Source organism: Schistocerca piceifrons, chromosome 1 (assembly GCF_021461385.2).
Source record: "Schistocerca piceifrons isolate TAMUIC-IGC-003096 chromosome 1, iqSchPice1.1, whole genome shotgun sequence".
NCBI lineage: Eukaryota > Metazoa > Arthropoda > Insecta > Orthoptera > Acrididae > Schistocerca > Schistocerca piceifrons.
Genome location: NC_060138.1, coordinates 121149196 through 121168571, shown reverse-complemented (window position 1 = coordinate 121168571; position 19376 = coordinate 121149196). Strand labels below are relative to the sequence as shown.

At 38.3% G+C, this 19376-nt stretch overlaps 1 protein-coding gene across 1 annotated transcript in view; it reads left to right on the top strand.

Moving 5' to 3' along the window:
• LOC124782574 (kinesin-like protein Klp98A) overlaps positions 1-19376 on the top strand; it is a 376800-nt gene that overhangs the window by 238530 nt on the left and 118894 nt on the right. The window contains exons 5-8 of the mRNA XM_047253951.1: positions 497-736; positions 12550-12719; positions 12810-13036; positions 16781-16953. Coding sequence (XP_047109907.1) covers positions 497-736; positions 12550-12719; positions 12810-13036; positions 16781-16953 — 810 coding nt within the window. The remainder of the gene's footprint in view (positions 1-496; positions 737-12549; positions 12720-12809; positions 13037-16780; positions 16954-19376) is intronic.

The following is a 19376-nucleotide window of genomic DNA, read 5'->3' as shown; positions in this document are numbered from 1 at the left end:
CCATGTATGCTGCTTTTAAAAATTTTAGGGGACTTCTGTTCCCAGCCATAAGATATACATGAATATATGTATTTTGTGTTAATTGTATATAGTGTATTAAAACAAAGAAATTTATGTGTAACAAGCTGCAGATACTAGTCAGTTTATCATTACCATTTTATTGCACATTTTTGATCAGAAATTAATAATTACTTGTACCTTTCAAACAAAAGCTATTTTTTTAAGCATAAATTTTACATGTGTTACAAACATTCAGTCTTGAATAATTTTATTTGGTATATTTCAATTTAATCACATAAAACAATGTTTACCTAACTTCAGCTGCATTGTTGAAAGTCTTTGAAAATTTGAGGTACTTGATAGCATGTGAATCTGAATAGACATTAAAAATTACCACCAATTACAAAATGATTAGACCTAAAATACTCACGTAAGAACAAACTAAGAAAATGACTTCAGTCTTCGATTAAGCATTATGTATTTTTGTTCTGTCTAGGAAAACCAAGGACTTATTCCACGTATATGCAAGACATTGTTTTCACGAATTCAAGCAGGAAAGGAGCAGGGTACCAGCTATCGGACTGAAGTTTCGTACCTTGAGATTTATAATGAACGGGTTAAGGACTTGCTAAGGAAGGATGCTACGCATACTCTCCGTGTTCGTGAACATCCTAAGCTTGGACCATACGTTCAGGACCTTTCACGACATTTTGTGTCAGATTATTCAGATATTCAGGTTGGTACTGCATTCACTGTTCTATTAATATAACATGCAGCATATAACATTAACTGTTTCTGGGAATTAGAGGGAAATCCTTTGTAACCAACAGTGTTATTCTCATGCTACACATTGCATAAATTTCTTGTAAATGGTTTGTGAATGTGTGTGTTTACAAAATTTGTCTTCTAAAATTACAAGGATTATGAGGTAATAACAAATGATTTCTAAGCTGTAATGTTTTTGCATCTTTTTGTATGTAGGAAAGGTGTCACTAAACTTACTATCTTCTCTCTTTCCTTAGAAATACATTCAAATAAGATAGCCCAAATTGTGAGCTCTCTGGTATATATTTGTTTGTACTATTTTGGACTGTGTACAAGGTGTACTGCAGTTTTAATTAATATTCAAAGAAATGCTTTCATTGTGTGCAAAATATGTCACCATAGCATAATTGGCTAGGAGACCCTGAGATGTAGACTCAGCTGCTTAATTGGAAAAGTTTTCCTATCCTTCATGCACACTGGCACCTTCTTTGTACGAATTGTGAGGTTTGTATGTTAAATATATCTGATCGATGTAGCCTATATGATTATGACCATGCGTATGATGCCAGCATTGTATAATGATGTGGGAAGAGAGAGAATGTGAAACCCAATGCTAGTATATAGCCTACTCCTCTCAAATGTCGCAAGGTGGACCACCAAGCTTAATGTTCCCATACAATGGCCAGCTCAGTCCATTAAACCCTGTGAGAAGTTTGGAATTTGATCCATGGCATTGGCCCAAAGTCTTGTACTACAACTTTTTCTCATGTAGCAGAAATGTTAATGCGTAACCAAGCAAGTGATTTATATGGCTCAAAGACTCCTTACAACAGTGAGAGACAGATTATTTCTGACACATGATAGAAAAACTCTGTTGATATAATGGGGACAAATTACATGTACAATGGACTGACTGTTTCCAATTTAGAATTGTGTAGGAGTACAGTGGAACTGTAATTAGTGACATTGTTGTAAGCTGCCATTTTGAATACCGAATGTAATTTGACAAATTGTAATAACATTTCATATCATACAAGAATGTATTCACAGGCACTGACTCCACGGGACCTGATGGGGTCTGAGCCCCCTCAAAAATTCGTTTGGGAGGGGCAAAGCCCCCCCCCCCCCCCAATAATTTAAGAAAATTTTTAGTTATATTATGCTTTGTAAAATCACAAAATTATGTTGGAATTTTTTATTTTCCTTGTTTGATGATAGTTATTTTTTAAAATACATTCAGTAATGAGTTAAAACAAATAATTATTATGGTAGTAAGCAGGTTAACTGAAAGCGAGTATTGTGAATCATGATAGTGTTACGGTGCTGAGGGCGCACTTAGAATTTGTCCCAGTGCGCGAACCTTCAGATAAACTCTGGTGCCGGCAGGCCAGCACTGCAGCCGCGGCAACATCAAAAGGACTGCAAGAGGAGCACCTGGAACCCTCCGTCTCATGTTGCCTTCGATTTGAGACATTATGACGCCGTGGCTATGTAAAGCCCACCCTGCTGTCGCAGTCATTCAGTATGGATAGTTTCGTTCAGTGCATGCTGCAGACGTGTTTGATGTTCCGACTTCAGTGTCTTGTGGACTGTTTTATATGACTGTATTTTATTTGTTTAATTTAGTATCTTAGTGTATTGTGAATTAAGTTTGCAATGGATAAACTTGTTACCAAAAAGGCCTGCTTGGAAGTTGTTGATACTGCAAATCAACCTCCAACAATTATTGTGTCATAAATTTCTTCATCATATTCAGGCAAGAACCATTCACAGCCAAACCCTGGACAATATGGTAAGGGAAGATCATTACAGAAGTCTTGGTTGATCAAATATACATGGCTAGAATATGAAGCATCTACCGAAAATGTTTTTTGCAAAACCTGCAAAGAGGCAAATGCTAAAAATCTATTAGAAATTTCTTCAAAAAAAGAAGATGCTTTTACTTCCTAAGGGTTTTCTAACTGGGAAAAGGCTTTGGAAAAATTTCGTCGTCATAAAAATATGTTTACTTGTAAAGAAGGTGTTCTGAAACTAAATTCTATCACTAACTGAAGTGTGTCCTCCCAGTTGAATGAACAGTTAGACACTGATATGAAGAAAGGCCATTTAGCTCTTGAGACAATTTTTACTACCAAGCAATTTCTATGCTGATAAGGACTAGCAATTAGAGGGCACGAAGATGTAAACTCAAATTTTTTTCAAGATTGACATAAGTGAGTTTAAAGATTGGTTAGGGTGTTTGGGGTATAAGTGGATGTCCCACGATATTCAAAATGAGATCATTGATCTACTAGGAAAGTCTGTGTTGAGAAAGGTATTGGCTTCAGTCAAGAAGACTGAACATTTTTCTATTATGGTTGACGAAACAAGTGATTCTTCGATTCACAAACAAGTCTCATTTTGTATTCGTACTGTCGATGATTCCTTAATCATCAACGAAGACTTTATTGGCTTATATGAGACCCTAAACACTGAATCACGAACTCTGTTTAGTATTTTAAAAGACGTTTTTGTTCCTCTTGATTTGTCAATGGATAATTTAAGAAGACAGTGCTATGATGGTGCCTCGAATATGAGAGGTAAGTTCAAAGGACTAAAAAGAAAGTTAGTTTTGGACATACAACCAAAAGCACATTATGTGCACTACACTGCTCACAGTTTAGACTTGGCAGTTGTAGACAGTCTCCACCATCTTATGTCTATGAGGGATATTCTGGATTTAGCCAAGGAATAATAAACACCGTAAGAGAATCCAACAAAAGGATGGGACTTTTCAGAAGCATACACTGTGAGAGTGCCAACAACAAAGCTGGTCTACGACCTCTTTGCCTGACTTGATGGACTGTGTGAACTTCTAGTAGCTTGAGAATATTGAAAAACTTTGAAGAACTTCTAGAGTGTTTTGAAACATTTTCTGTAGAGGACAAAACAGAGGCAGGTTACAGATGTGCAGGCTACCTTGAGTCAATGTTACAATTCAAGATTTATTTATTTTTACATCTTTATTGCCATGAAGGGAACCCAGTACAGGATGTCAATGAAAAAATTCAATGTCCTCATGTAAGTGTTACTGATCTGGAAAAAATATATGAGTTCTTGATTTGTATATTGAATGGAAGGCGTGATAGTTTTGAACACTTTTTGGAATTGTGTTTAAAAGAAAAGACTTCACAAGTTGATGATCCTTCACTTCCTTGGAATCTGAGTATACTGAAGAAGTATGAAAACAACGAAGCCAGCTCACGGCACATGTTCAGAACCCCAAAGGAATATTACAAAGCTATTTACACTGAAGTTTGTGAAATGGTGCAATCTTGCTTTACTGATTGGTTTGCTTTAACTGGACTCACACAGGTCATTGCAGTTAAACAAGAGTGCTTGCTTGTACTAAACAGAGGTGAAACAAATTTGGAACATTCAACTGAGTTTTTCAAAAATGATGTAGACATTGAGAGACTGCACTTACACTTGAATATGTTAGCCGATATCGCCCATAAAAACAACTGGTCTTAAAAATCATGCATGATGTAAGAAAGTACATTACACAAGAGACTGAAGTTGGAGAAATGTTATGTGAAGTATTGAAGTGCATTAAGCTTCTCCAAGTAGCTCCAGTCACAACGCCCTTAGACGTCTGAAGTCATATCTCCCATCAACAGTGGGACAGAAGCAATGGAACAACTTGATTGTTCTTCATACCCACCGAGATGTTTTGGATGGATGGGATATTTGATCAGTCATAAATGACTTCATATTCAGTAATCCAGTCAGACGATCGACATTTGCACCTTTCTAAAGACACTATAGCCCTCATAATGGCATTTAGAGCACTATTAAATATCTTTATAAAATAGAGGATTAAATACATACATAATTTTAAATTTTCAGTTTCAAAATATTAGTACTAGTTTAGTACTGTGTTATTATATTACTATAGTAATGTATTAGTTATTTTCAAAAACTTCAATATTTTTAGAGTGTAAGACCCAATTAAAACCTGCTATTTACATACTTTTTGACTGAAAGTATTAGGCATACTGTATTAACTTTATTAACTGTATTAAAGCATTAACTTTGAGATATTGTTTTTATTTAATGTACCCTGAGCCTTATTCAAAGTAAGCTTAAATTAGCTATTTCACTTATTAATCAAAATGCTATTAGTGTGCAACAGCAATATTTTCTGTTTTATTCTTTTAATGGTAGTTTGGGGTTTATTTAAATATAATTTTAGTCTCTTCAGAGCTATATATTCACTGCTCTGTAATAGTCTATAAGCACGATTATTACTGTAAATTAAATTAGCTTTTTACAAAAATACCGTGCATGTTTATGTTTTGTTTCTTTTTTTCAAAGCCAAAAAAATGTGTCAAGCTTGTCGAGTTTCCTGGAGTGTCGAGTTATCGAGAGTCCAGTTTTCAGGGTTCTAATGTTGATTATATGACTCTAAAATGCTTAAAAGAACTTTAAAACTCACTATTTTTCATCTAAAATTTAGAAAATTTCCTGGGGCAAGACCCCAGTATCCCCCCCCCCCCCCCGCCCCAATATTTTTTATTAGTCAGCACACCTGAATGTATTATATATATGTATACTGAAATGTAGCTAGGAAAATCATTTATGAAACAATATAATTTCATGAATGGAAAAGGTACATTCAATTCTTTGGTTATTTTAGCTTCTACCTTGTCTATGGCTCGGAACATTATTTAAGCCCCATCCCCCTTCGGGTTCAGGGGGTTAGAATAGGCACGATGTATCCCTGTCTGTCATAAGAGGTGACTAAAAGGAGTCTCTCACATTTCGGCCTTTATGTGATGGTCCGCTGTAGGGTGTGACCTCCATTTTTCAAAATTTTCCCAAAGAGCGAGCCAATTGGGGAAGGGCATCCTACAGGGTGCTTAGTGTTCATCATGTGCCAAGACCTCGTGCATCTTTCGTTGACATGGATCTGCACTTGCACTCATTCTCCAGCTATTGGGCGAGGTCACCCTCCTAGGTGCGTTTTCCTCCATCCTCTGTGCAGTATCGCTTTATGCGCTGTCAATGATAATGGACTTCTTAGCTCATTTGCACCTGATATTCAGCACAGTAGCCAGTCTGCTGTAGTGTTGCAGTGGCTATGTATCCTGTTGGTTGTAGCTCCCTGACCACACAGGGATTGCTCTGCTGATGCCTGCGCCGTTAACTCCCCACATATGCCAAGGAGTAGATGCCCATCACTTTGGGGCATCAGGACTCCCGGAAATGGCCGTACTGCCAGATGGCCTTTGCTGCGGCTGGGTGACGCCCATGGGGAGGGCCCCTGGTCAGAGTGGGTGGCATCAGGGTGGATGACATGCCATGAAGCATAGTACATCATCTCTTGCTGGTGGTCCACTGCCAACAGTCTCAAACCAGGCAAAGTGTAATTTCAATGCTAAGAAATATAACCCCAAATTATTCCCCTCCCTGGCCACACCATGGGAGGAATGCGAGGCTAAGGACGGCAGTGAAGCTTATTCACCCCAGTACCTCGTACGTACGAGAGTTGATTGGGAACCTTTCTTGTCAATGTAACCTCAGTTTTTGTGGAGCATTTAGAGGACAAGTTTGGGGAGGTGGAGGGCTTGTCCAAAATGTGGTCAGGGTCACTCTTGATCAAAGCAGCATCCACTGCCCAGTCATGGGCACTACTCACCTGTGACAACCTGGGGGATGTTTTTGTTTCCATCACGCCCCATAAAAGCTTCAATATGGTCCAGGGTATCACATTTCACAGGGCCCTTCTTTTGCAATCTGACGATGAGCTGCACGCCAATTTAGAGCAGCAAGGCATCCATTTTGTCCGGCGTGTCCACCTGGGTCCGAGGGATAATCAGATTGCCACCAGTGCCTTCATCTTGGCCTTCAAGGGTGACACATTACCCAAGACGGTCTAGGTGATGGTCTACCACTGTGACGTAAGGCCATATATCCTTCCCCCGAGGTGGTGCTTTAAGTGCTGGAAGTTCGACCATATGTCTTCCCACTGTACTTCCAGTGTCACCTGTCAGGATTGTGGACGTCCATCACATCCCTATACTCCCAGTGCCCCGCCTCCCATCTGTGTCAGTTGCAGAGAGCACCATTCACCTTGCTTGCCAGACTGCAGGATTCTCCAGAAAGAAGGAAAAATAATATATTACAAGACTCTAGACTGACTGACCAACACTAATGCTAAGAGAAAATATGAGAGGCTACCTCCTGTGCATATAACGTCAACCTATGCCGCTGCCACGACAACGGTTCTACCATCTTCTGTTCCGCTGCACACAGTTGGCTCTAAGAGCCATCAGACTCCACCTGCCCCCTTGATGGTGGGGGACACTTCCCTCCCTGTTGCTCCTGCACAACCTACTTCAGGAGCAACACCCCCCCAACCATCAGGGACATGAGTCCCTACTTCTCAGCCAGAGAAGTGTAAGTCTTCTTTGACTCCTCTCACCAGGAAGGGATTCCTTGGGCCACTCCCTTCCCAGGTTCCTACCAGTGGCAAAGCTGACACCTGCCAGTGGTTGAAGCAACCTCAGGTAACTGGTCGTAGAGCTTCAGGGTCCTCCTCAGCCCCTGAGACTGAATCAGTGAAGCCTTCCCAGTCAGACAAATCTAAAGAACAGTGAGAGAAACCTAAAAAGAGAAAGACCCATAAGAACCAAGACACTGTGGTGGCACCCACACCACCACTACCTACAAGCTCTGTGTCCGAGGATGAGGTGGAGATTCTGGCATCCGCTGAGGACCTAGATCTCGCTGGGCCCTCAGGCACAGTGGATGTCGGTCACACAGGTACTCAGCTGGTGGCAGCAAGTGACCCTGAGGCGTAGACTGCCTCATTGAGTGTTTCATTCCTTTCCAGTCTGACAATCACGTAATCCTCCAGTGGAATAGTGGTGGTTTTTTCCACCACGTGGCTGAGCTACGGCAACTGTTAAGCTTTACACCTGATTTCTGCATTGCCCTCCAGGAAACCTGGTTCCTGGCAATGTGGATCCCTGCCCTCTGCGGCTATAAGGGATATTACAGGAACAGTAGTGACTATAATAGTGTGTCAGGTGGAGTTTGTATCTATGTCCTGAACTCAGTATGTAGTGAACCTGTGCCTTTATATCTCTCTTGAAGCTGTGACTGTCAGGATAAGGGCGACTCAGGAAATAACTGTCTGCAATGTGTGTCTTCCTCCAGATGGTGCGTTACTCTTGAATGTATTGGCTGCACTGATTGATCAACTTCCTAAACCTTTCCTACTTCTGCGAGTTTTTAACGCGCACAACCCTTTGTGGGGTGGCCCCATGCTTACTGGCTGAGATAGGGAGGTCAAAAATTTACTGTCACAACTCGACCTTTGCCTCTTAAATACAAGTGCTCCCACACATTTCAGTGTGGCACTTGGCACATATTCGGCCATTGATCTCTCGGTTTGCAGTCCTGGCCTTCTCTCATCTCTCCACTGGAGAGCACATGACGACCTGTGTGGTAGTGACCACTTCTTCATCTTCCTGTCACTCTCCCGGCATCATGCCCATGGATGCCTACCCAGATGGGCTTTAAATGAGGCAGACTGGGAAGCCGTCACCTCTGCTGTCACCGCTGAATCTCCCCCCACATGGTGCCATCGACAATGTCATTGAGCAAGTCACTACAACGATCATTTCTGCAGTGGAAAACATGATTCCTTGTTCTTTAGGGTGCCCCCAGCGATAGTCAGTCTCTTGGTGGTCACCGGAAGTTGCTGAGGCAATTAAAGAGTGTCAGTGAGCTTTTAATATCTCCTCTATAATTTTATGGAGTCATTTTTCATTTACTATTTCTCAGTGCCTGTTTTATGAGATGAGCACCATAAATTTCAACAATCAACTTGTAGTAACAAAAACAGCCTTTGTTCTTTTCTTGGCAGACCTTGTAGTTGGATGACAGGTTAACTATAGTCTTGAGATGCCCATTTTGGATATTCCGTCTTTTTAGTGACATCATTGAAATAAAGCCAGATTTCATCATCTGTAACAGTGTTACTAGTATTCTCCATTTTCAAATTTTTGGAGTATTTGATTGAAAAAGAAGTAGCAGTGGTCCATCTCCTCATATGCAAGATATGTGGAATTAATAAAAATCTGAGTCTGATTTCCGTAACATGATCCTGGATAACTGTGTTAATTGAGACACAAAATGAGCCAAAGGATTCCACATGTGTTATAGAAATTGACACTCTGGCATTGCTGATACGGAACCTTCTCTGTAAGAGGTGGAGAAATTTCCTCGAAGCACTGACCTGCCCTCAGACTTTGAGGAGATCTGTACTGCAAAACTGCAAGCCATTCTTCTTACTTCCATTTCCAAACACATCGAAGGTTTGCTGTGAGGAGAGGCACAAAGTTTCCACTTCATTGCTTTTGAACACAGGTGGAGACATGCACAGGAGCAGGTTGTGACTTTGTGACTGGTGCACCACATAGCAAAATTTTTAGTATTTCAATTTCTTGTATTTAAATCAAGGTAATCATCTTACCACCCAGCTGACTGATTCCTGGAACTACAGAACATCAGCCTAGAAGAAACCTTCAGTGTGTCAAGAGTAACAGTTGAGATGGCAAGTAGAGGACTTAAATTTTTTGGGAGAATTCTGGATTAGTATAGTGCGTAAATTAAGAACCTTACATACAAGACTTCTGTGTGACTTGTAAGGAAATGTCACTTCATTTCTGTAGGAGATTTATTTGTCAGGTTATTTTGAAGAAATTCAGACACACACTACTAGACTCATAACAGGCTTGAGGTACCTATATGAAAATTTGAGAAACAAAAATGGGAAATGTTGGATGAAAGATGACATGGTTCCCACAAAGTCATGTCAGCTATGTTTAGAGAACTAATGTGTGGGATAGAACACCAGGCAGTTCTGTTGTTTCTGTCATACATCTAATGTAAAAATCTTGATAAAAGATTAGAAAAGCATGTGTGGAGACAAACAGATTGTCCTTTTTTTCCTTGCTCGATACTCACATGTAATACAATTGGTAGTGGTTAACATAATATGAAGTACTCATCACCATATACTGTACACCGACTGTGGAGTATGTTTTGTAGGCCTGGAGAAATTGCTACTATTGTCTGGAAATGAATATTAGACATTAAATTTAATAAATTCCCCAGGAAGGCTAGGAGAGTATTTCTGCTAAAAGAACAAGTAAACAGTTGTTAGTGTTCCACTTAAACAATGAATTAGTTGTAAATGATGGACATAGAGCAGTAATGAGCAAATTTAAATGGAATGTAAATTGTGCTCTGGAGAGATGTGTACCAAGTAAGTGGACAGAAAAGACCCATCGTGGTTTAATAACAAAATTTTTAAAAGGCTGAGGAAGCAGAGACTTTGGCACTCGCATTTATGAGGTGTTAAATGCAACCTTCCTTGCCTTCAACATTATTTTGTTGGTAGAGATAAAACAGGTTAAATTGTTGCACAGAAATTATGTGATGTACTCTTGTGCTATATGGCTTGGGACTGGCTATTTCAGGCAAGGCATAGATCGTGCAAAGTAGGATACCTCTGTGTATGAACCCTTTGCTTTGAGAATATCTATTGTGAAGACTGAGAATATCTATTGTGAAGATCTACGGTGTAGGAGGAGGACTGTCATATGGGAAAGACAGTATTGTTGAAATGTGCATATTGGTATTTGTTATAGCTATGTGGATGTGTGACTCTGATATACTGCAGAATAAATTGTGAACTAACTATGTGACCAGGAATTAAGCTTTAGGAAGAAATCTGTTGGACCCTGGTTTACAGTAGATCGAGTTATGAAGATACTATTTGTTTCTAGTAAACTTTATACAAAGCCATGATTCAGATCTAGGCACCTGCCTTTTGTGAACAGTGATCTACCAAGGCAGCTATCCATGTGTGCCACAAAGGCTAACTCAATGCTTAAACTTGCCGCTGACTCTTGTTCTGTCTTTCAAAATCTGAGAGGCACCAGCAGTCACAAGGAAATTGTTCTCTTTCATGCCTCAGTTGTACATGCAGTTTCAGAGCTATCACATTTAAGTAGTAGTGTGTAGTCCATCAGTAGGAAAAAGGCATGTGGTTAAGTCAAAATCCCCACTGTACCAGTGTACTTTCTCTTCTGGGAGTGCTAGTCTCATGCCATCATTGCTTCATTGTAGAGTTACTTTGGAATTTGGAAGGAATCTGAAGAGAAGTAGAAAGTTGAAGCTTTGAGTCAGCCGAAGTCTGTTCGAGCAGTTCAGCTGGCAGAGCACCACATAAGAATGGCAGGCGTACAGGTTCGAGTCTCGGTTCATCATATGCTGTTATGTTGTCACACATACAATGGACAGCATATACTATACCATAAGTAAAAAAACTTATTCTATGATTAATGAAGGCGTATCGAGTCTTCTGATGGAAACAAATTGCATGTACCACATGATTATGATTAAAGTGCAGCTACTCACAGAGATCCAATGTGAGCTGTAATCATCATATGGCATTAACGTGGAAGTGATCTAGGCTGGAAAACAAATTACTTACAATTGTGGATGTATAGAAATGTTTTCATATGTAACACATTAGGGATTGGACGTGGGCAGAAAAGATCAAACATGTGATGAAGACATAGTGTTGATTTTATTATGAACCATTAAGGTTTTCAAATGACAGCATGGATGTCTTACCATTATAGAAACAATGTACAGTGCCCCAGATTTGCACCTGGTTGTCAAAACTGTAACATATTCTCCACCCCCACCGGCATAAATCGATTCCATCTTAATGCATTAGCGCAGCACTGCCATTTGACATTTACAGTCCACACTGGACCTCTGTGAGTAACTGCACTTCAGTTATAACCACCCACTAGTATTGTTTTGTAAGCAATGTCAGTTTGCCTCTGTGGTACACACTAAAAGATTAAAATTAACTTTTTGCGTGTTTGTGGTGAGTAAAGTTAGACAAGTCCATAGAAATACTCAAAAAGGCTATACTTTTTTCCAGTCACAGTAAAGCTAAATTTGTCACAGTTAAATTGTAGTTCATTTTTACCTATGCAGCTGTACAGCAGTAACATTGCTAGTCGCGATGTGAAGAGCCGCAAGACGGCAGCCTATCTCTACAATTTCAGGTGCACAGTCAATCAGCATTAGGTAAATGGGTGGAGAGATAGGAAGAAGAGGTTTCTGGTTCACAGTCACCATGTGCATCTGTAATCCCCCTGCATTTTTTTTTCTTGTAGGATCATGTGAAAAGTGAGTAAGATTTCTCCCTACCTGTGACTTTGTTCAGTTAATATGAGTTGTCTAAACAGGAATGACAGAGCTATGCACAAGGAAGTCATGCCTTTATGGAAGCTTGGACATGTCCCTGTAGACAGCTGTTGTGATTGTAACATCTTGCGCAAGTTGTACAGATAGATAAAATTGTTTTAAAAATGTGCCTTCTTGGATTTTTATTGTGTCAACATACCAAAAGTAAATTTGAAATTTTCTCATTTTCACTTAAAACTGAAAGTTATCTCATCATCACTAACATATCGTGTATTTAAAGAAAAGTAGCTAGCGTTTGTTAGAGATTTCTCATTTACATGTGGAACACACAGACATGTTAACTATGGGGAGTATTCCACCATTAGTAGCTCAGAAATAATTATTATATTATTACAAGGTTTTTATTACTTTTCATAATTGTCCAAATAAAATAAAAATGCATTCATTTTGACAAAATATTAGTGTTATATTTGAGTCACTAACACAGTCTGTCTTCTGCAGGAGCTTATGATGCGAGGTAACAGTCAACGCACAACAGCATCCACAAACATGAACGATGTAAGCAGTCGTAGTCACGCAATCTTCACCATTATGTTTGTTCAGGCAGGGTTTTCAAACAACATGCCGAGTGAAACTGGTTCTAAAGTTCATCTTGTTGATTTAGCTGGCAGGTAAATTCAATATCAGTGATTATTATTAGTCAGCATAAATAGTGCTACACATTTTTAAGGCTCTTTCTTAATTCTGATTTTCAATTTTAGTGAGAGAGCTGATACCAGCGGAGCCACTGGACAACGCCTGAAAGAAGGCGCTCATATTAACAAATCACTAGTGACTCTGGGCTCTGTAATTTCAGCCTTAGCTGAACACTCATCTAATGATTCAAAGTCAACTGGGAGAAATGTATTTATTCCTTACCGTGACTCTGTTCTGACATGGTTACTTAAAGATAGTTTAGGTGGAAACTCCAAGACCATAATGATAGCAGGTATGTCTGCTCCTATCAATCTATGACATTTATCTGTAACTTTATCTCTGAGTTACTTTCATATTCATTCACATACATTATTGACACAGAATCCTGAATTATGTTCATTATGTCTTTCAAATATGTTCTTAAAAAGTTACAAATATTTAATGGGACAGTAAATATAAAAACTAACCATCTGGCTCTGATGATGAATTGTCATGAATGGGCAGTTGGCCCATACACAAGAGTCAGAATTTATTGTGTATTATTTATTTAGTTTCCTGTCACAGTTTTGTATGTGTTCCTTAATGGTGATTAGTTTCAAATGAGTTGTTCATTTTTGAATCGTTGCTCGTGTCTTTATCATGGGCCTGTAAAATAATTCCAGTGTGATATATAATAATTTTGTCCTGTTCTTCCGTACACAGGGTCAGCCTAACAAATGTGGCAGAGTCTCACATTTCCCTTACACCGGGCACACCTGACGAAAGAAATATTAATGCAGTCAGACGTGTTACAATAAATACTAGTTTTATTCAGACAGAACTGTGGTGGAGTGAGAAATGGTTGTGGCCGTTGCTCTGCTTATTGTGCTGTCGAGCATACTTAAAGCAATTTGGAAAATGTGTCTGATGCAAACTGATAATGCACAAATGACTGAAATTTAAGAATATAGTTCTCCTGATAAACCTCAAATTGACATGGAGCTCACAGAAATTATATTGTTTCACAGTTTCTATAAAAATACTTTCCAAAGTTGAAAAAATTCTTAATCAAGAGTCACAGTCACATTGGTTGTCCTGGATGGAATCTGCGTTATATCAACAGTCTTTTCATTGTCCTTGTAAAAGACAGAGGTATCATTATATCCAAGCCAAGAGTCAGACAAAAGCAATGACTTAATTTCTGCAACTGGTTAAAAACTGTTTCGAATGGAATATTAAAAATAATTCTTTCATATTTTTCCATAGTTTGATAGGTCAATTATAAGATTTTTCTCACTAAGCAGCCCTTTTTTATTATTGATCCTAATATGCCTTGAGGTTCCTGAAGACAGATATAAAGCTGCCAAAACAGTAATCCACTAATACTTTCCACTGTCATTGTTGTACATGAATGTGTCATAGCACAGACGCCGTGTTTTTTTACCTCAAATTGATAAAGTGTCGTTTGCTCAAGTAACTATGATTTGCCCTTAGAAGCATCTCTCATTGTGTTGATATATTTTCAGTATTTTCACCCCTTGTAGTATGGAATTATCTCCTGGGATAGTGCACTTAAAGGAAATAAAGTATTTATTTGGCAGAAATGAGCTGTAGGAATATAGTGTAAAGTAAATCTTGCAGAAGTCTTTTTAACAGTCTTATAGTTCTTATACTTCCCAATACATTTACTTCTTAATGGTTTTTGCCACTGGCAACAGATCAGTTTCAGCTGAACTGAGGCGTACTTTGTCACAATACAAAACACAAAAATAATATCTATGTAGGCTTTGCCTCCATGTCTAGGATTCAGAGGACAGGCATGTACTCTGGTGGGAAAATATTCAACTAGCTCCCATCTAACATAATGCAAGAAACTGGGAATCCCTTTAAAAAATTGAAAACATGCATCATTAGCCACTCTTTTTTCAAATGAATATGTAAATTCAGGGATTGAAAAGTTCCATTAGCTACATGGCATGTAGTAGTGTTCATTGTAAAGGAGCGTGACAAGTAGTAATTTACTCTGGAATTAAGATTCAGTATTTATAAATATGATAGCCTCTTTTTAGGAGATAAATGCCAACTATATAGATAGCAAAAGAGGCATTAGCTTTTCCAAAGTAACACCACTTTTTTCGAATTTCCGTAATTAAATTTAGCTGGCACAAATAGCATTAGGCATTATAGTGATAGTTTACTGTTAATACAATTCACAGATAAGTTTCTATGTTGTGCTAGATCAAGTCTCACAATATGAAGGAAAGGTATAAAAATTGTGTTTCAGTCTGTGTGGGATCCCATAATTCTCTACCTGCTATTTTAAGTTACAGAATCCTATTTTGTTTTGTCGTACCTATGTGTCAACATCTGGTAGGAGCCAAATTACAGGTCATCTGGCCTTCCCCCCACCCCCCTCTTGAATCTGGAGACTAGGTTGGTGCTGCTCTCCGTGCTACCCTGTACTACATCTTTGTCTCTGAGTAACTACTGAAACCTACATGCTTGTGAATCTGCTTACTGTATTCATCTCTTGGTCCCCACTACGATTCCCCCCCCCCCCCCCTCTCCCCCCACCCTCCCCCCACTTTCCTCCAGTACTATATTGGTGATCCTTTAATGCCTCAGAATGTGTGCTATCAACCGATTCCTTCTTCTAGTAAGGTTGTACCACAATTTCTCTTCTCTCCTGTTCTGTTCAGTACCTCCTCATTAGTTATGTGATCTACGCATCTAATCTTCAGCATTCTTTTGTAGCACCACATTTTGAGTGTTCTATTCTCTTCTTGTCTAAACTGTTATTGTCCATGTTTCACTTCCATACATGGCTACACTCAAGACAAATACCTTCTCTATATTCAATGTTAACAGATTTCTCTTCTTCAGAAGTGCTTTTCTTGTCATTGCTAGTCTGCATTTTACATCCCCTCTACTTCAGCCATAATCAGTTATTTTACTGCCCAAATAGCAAAACTCATTTATTACTACTGCTACTAATACTACTACTGGCACTTAGCTATACAAATAAACAATTTGTAATAGAAATACTTTCAGGAAACACTTCCTGATACTTAAATCTACACTCTTCTTCAGAAATGCCTTTTTTTGCCATTGCCAGACTGCATTTTATATCCTCCCTACTTCAACCATTGTCAGTTATTTTGCTTTCCAAATAGCAAAGCTCGTCTACTACTTTAAGTGTCTTATTCCCTAATGTAATTCCCTTAGCATCACCTGATTTAATTAGACCACATCCATTATTCTCATTTTGCTTTTGTTGATGTTCATCTTATATCCTCCTTTCAAGACACTGTTCATTCCGTTCGACTACTCTTCCAAGTCCTTTAATGTCTCTAATAGAATTACAAAGTTTTTATTTCTTCTCCCTGAGCTTTAATTCCTACTCCATATTTTTCTTTCTCTGCTTGCTGAATATACAAATTGAATATCAGGAATAGGCTACAACCCTGTCACATTCCCTTCTCAAGCACTGCTTCCCATTCATGCCCCTGGACTCTTATAATTGCCACCTGGTTTCTATACAAATTGTAAATAGCCTTTCGCTCCCTGCCACCTTTAGAATTTGAAAGATAGTATTCCAGTCCACATTGTCAAAAGCTTTCCCCAAGTCTACAAATGCTTTTTTTTTTTTTTTTTTTTTTTTCTAGCCTGGCGTTATTACTAGAGCACTATTTGCCATGTGTTTGTGTTTGTGTGTGTGTGTGTGTGTGTGTGTGTGTGTGTGTGTGTGTGTGTGTGAGAGAGAGAGAGAGAGAGAGAGAGAGAGAGAGAGAGAGAGAGAGAGGGGGGGGGGGGGGGGGGATTGCAGCACTAAAATTTAGGATTATTTCCTTGTCTATTTCTATCTTGTTTTGCATCTGTAGTGACTTTGTTATTGATGGGAATTTTAAACCTTACTCTTTCTTGCTTCCTTAATATTTTTTTCATTGTTATGAGAATGTTGACAGCTCTGTTGCCATGCTGAGTTTGAATTACACCTCATTTAAAGGTTTAGATTGGTAATTCTTGGTCTATCATTTATACAAATTAATTTTTACAGCTGTGTCCCCAGCAGACTGCAACTATGGTGAAACTCTGAGTACATTACGGTATGCTAACCGTGCTAAGAATATCATTAATAAACCAACAATCAATGAAGATCCTCATGTGAAACTGATTCGAGAATTACGGGACGAAATCACAAAATTACGTGCTCTTCTTGGAAATGAATATGTAAGTACCATACTGTTGTTATATTGTTCATTTACTTTGGGTTTTTCTTCGTTCCCTCTCAACTCCATCCCTCCCTCCCCTCCACTTTGGGAGTTTCTTGCAACTGTATTTTTTCTCTTTAAAACAATACTTCATATAATAAGGAATAACCCTGGATGGAATACAAATAATGGAAAGAATACAGGTACCATATAATCAAGGCAGAGAAGTTGGTAGGCTCATAAGACCGAAAATGTTACTAAGCTTTCAGACAAAGTTTTTCTTGTGAAAACACACTTACATGCATAGCCAAACTGTCCAGGCTAACTATATTCTGCCGTCACTGAAGCGTGACTTTGTCCTTCCATCATCTATGTCATTTTTTTTTCTTCTCCCATTCACTCTTATTATTGATTAACAAGTATGAGAGTGATTGGGGAAAGTAAGAATATTTTCCTACAAAACACATACCATTTGTGTCATACTTCCATATACTTCTCAAAAAAGTTACGCTAGCTTAGAAGACATTCATTTCATCTCCAAACCAGTCTACATTAAAATTAGAGGCATAGTGAAATCTGTAGCAAGATCCAACCAGATCCTCACCAACACTGAAGGTCACAGTAACGTGACAAAGAGTGACTTTGCAGTTCTTATAGGTGGTTTTGATGATGTATACTGTAATGAAACAGCCGCAGCGACAACAGCTCTGAAGACAACACTGGGCAAGTTAACAAACACAAATGTTAAATTATTTAAAAGACCTCATCACTATGATTTAATTGAATCATCATGTGTAATCGGAGAAATAACCACAGATAACAAGATAATAAGTATTTTAAAACAATTTTCAAACAGTTTAAAAATGTAATGCTTTTATATATTAAGGAATGTCTCAGTTGTAACCATCAACCCTCTGACGAATGTAACTGCTCAAGAACTTGTCATACAAGACATGGTCAAGGCCTAAGTGGATTAGGAAAGCCACTGCTGGCCCAAAAATTACTTAGTATGGTAAATAATAAATTATCTTGGGTCAGCAATTTAGAAAGTATGTCCCAAAACTCAGAACCAGGTCAGGGAAATGTATAAAGCTGACCAAGTCTGAAATGTGTCAGACTTGGTCAAAACAAAGAACTTCAGAACACAATACAAAAAACACACTTAAAGTAAATAATCAAACGTAAACCCAATGTAAGCAATGTACAACCTTGCAACGAAAATGAACTACTTTTGTTACATATAAATGTACAATCTGTAAGAAACAAAGTCAGTGCACTACAGTACTTGCTGAAGGAATTTAAGTGCAGAAATAAGCTTATTTGTACCATTTGGCTGCTTACTGGCAACAAGGTAATGTAGACCATATCAACAAAAATTTGAATCTGAGATATTCAATCATAAACCACACAAACCTGTCTGTTGAAGGACTTTTTGAACCACCTGCCTTGGTTATACACACTCAGAAACTCATTATTGCAACAGTTTACCGACCACCAGCTTCTGACGAGGAGATATTCACAGAAAAACTCTCTGAATTAATCTGCAAATATATGCAATATAAAACATTTAATCACAGGAGACATTAATATAGATGTAAGAGAAAAGAGAAAAACTGTGGTACACATCCTAAATATCTTAAAATCAATGAATTACTACTGCTTAAATGAAAAACCGACCAGAATGGAGACATGCATTGACAGCATAATTAGCAATGTGTGTATTAATCAAGTGGAGTGGGATACCATCAAATTAGGACTATCTGACCAAGATGGCAAATGGCTCAAAATTGAAAATCTGACACTTGATGATGTCAGGATGTTAACTACATATAGAGCTCTCAAGGAAGAGAACATTGAAATAATGAGAAGTGAACTGAGTAGAATAGAATGGGCTGGAATACTAACCATTGACAAAGATATAAATGAAAGCTTTTCTGCATTCATATCCAACATAAAAAATACATTAGACAGTAACTGCCCTATTATTACTAAGAGATATAACCCCAGCAATATGTGTAAACGACAAAATACAAAAAAGTGGTAAACCCCACATCTTAATGAAATCAGAATCTTTATACTCATGCTGAAGTGCACAATTGAAGGCACTCAAGAAAACAAGAATAGATATATAAGCTTAAGATAAAGATACCAATCGGAAATTAAAGCAGAAAAAACGAAAGCAAATGAAGAGTATATTTTAAATTCTAAAACGTGCTCAGTGAACACTTCATAAATTCAGTAAATCTCCATGTAGCCAAAAGCAACGATTTAACTGATGCAGAATCTTTTCATTTGCAGTCATGGAACAAAACAGATAAAAAGATTTAACTGGAATAGAATTACTGCTACAGATGTAAACAACCCCATAAACAAGCTGAATAACTCTAGAACAGAAGACTACCATGGATTCAGTAATTTTGTAATAAAGCTTATAATTAAGGA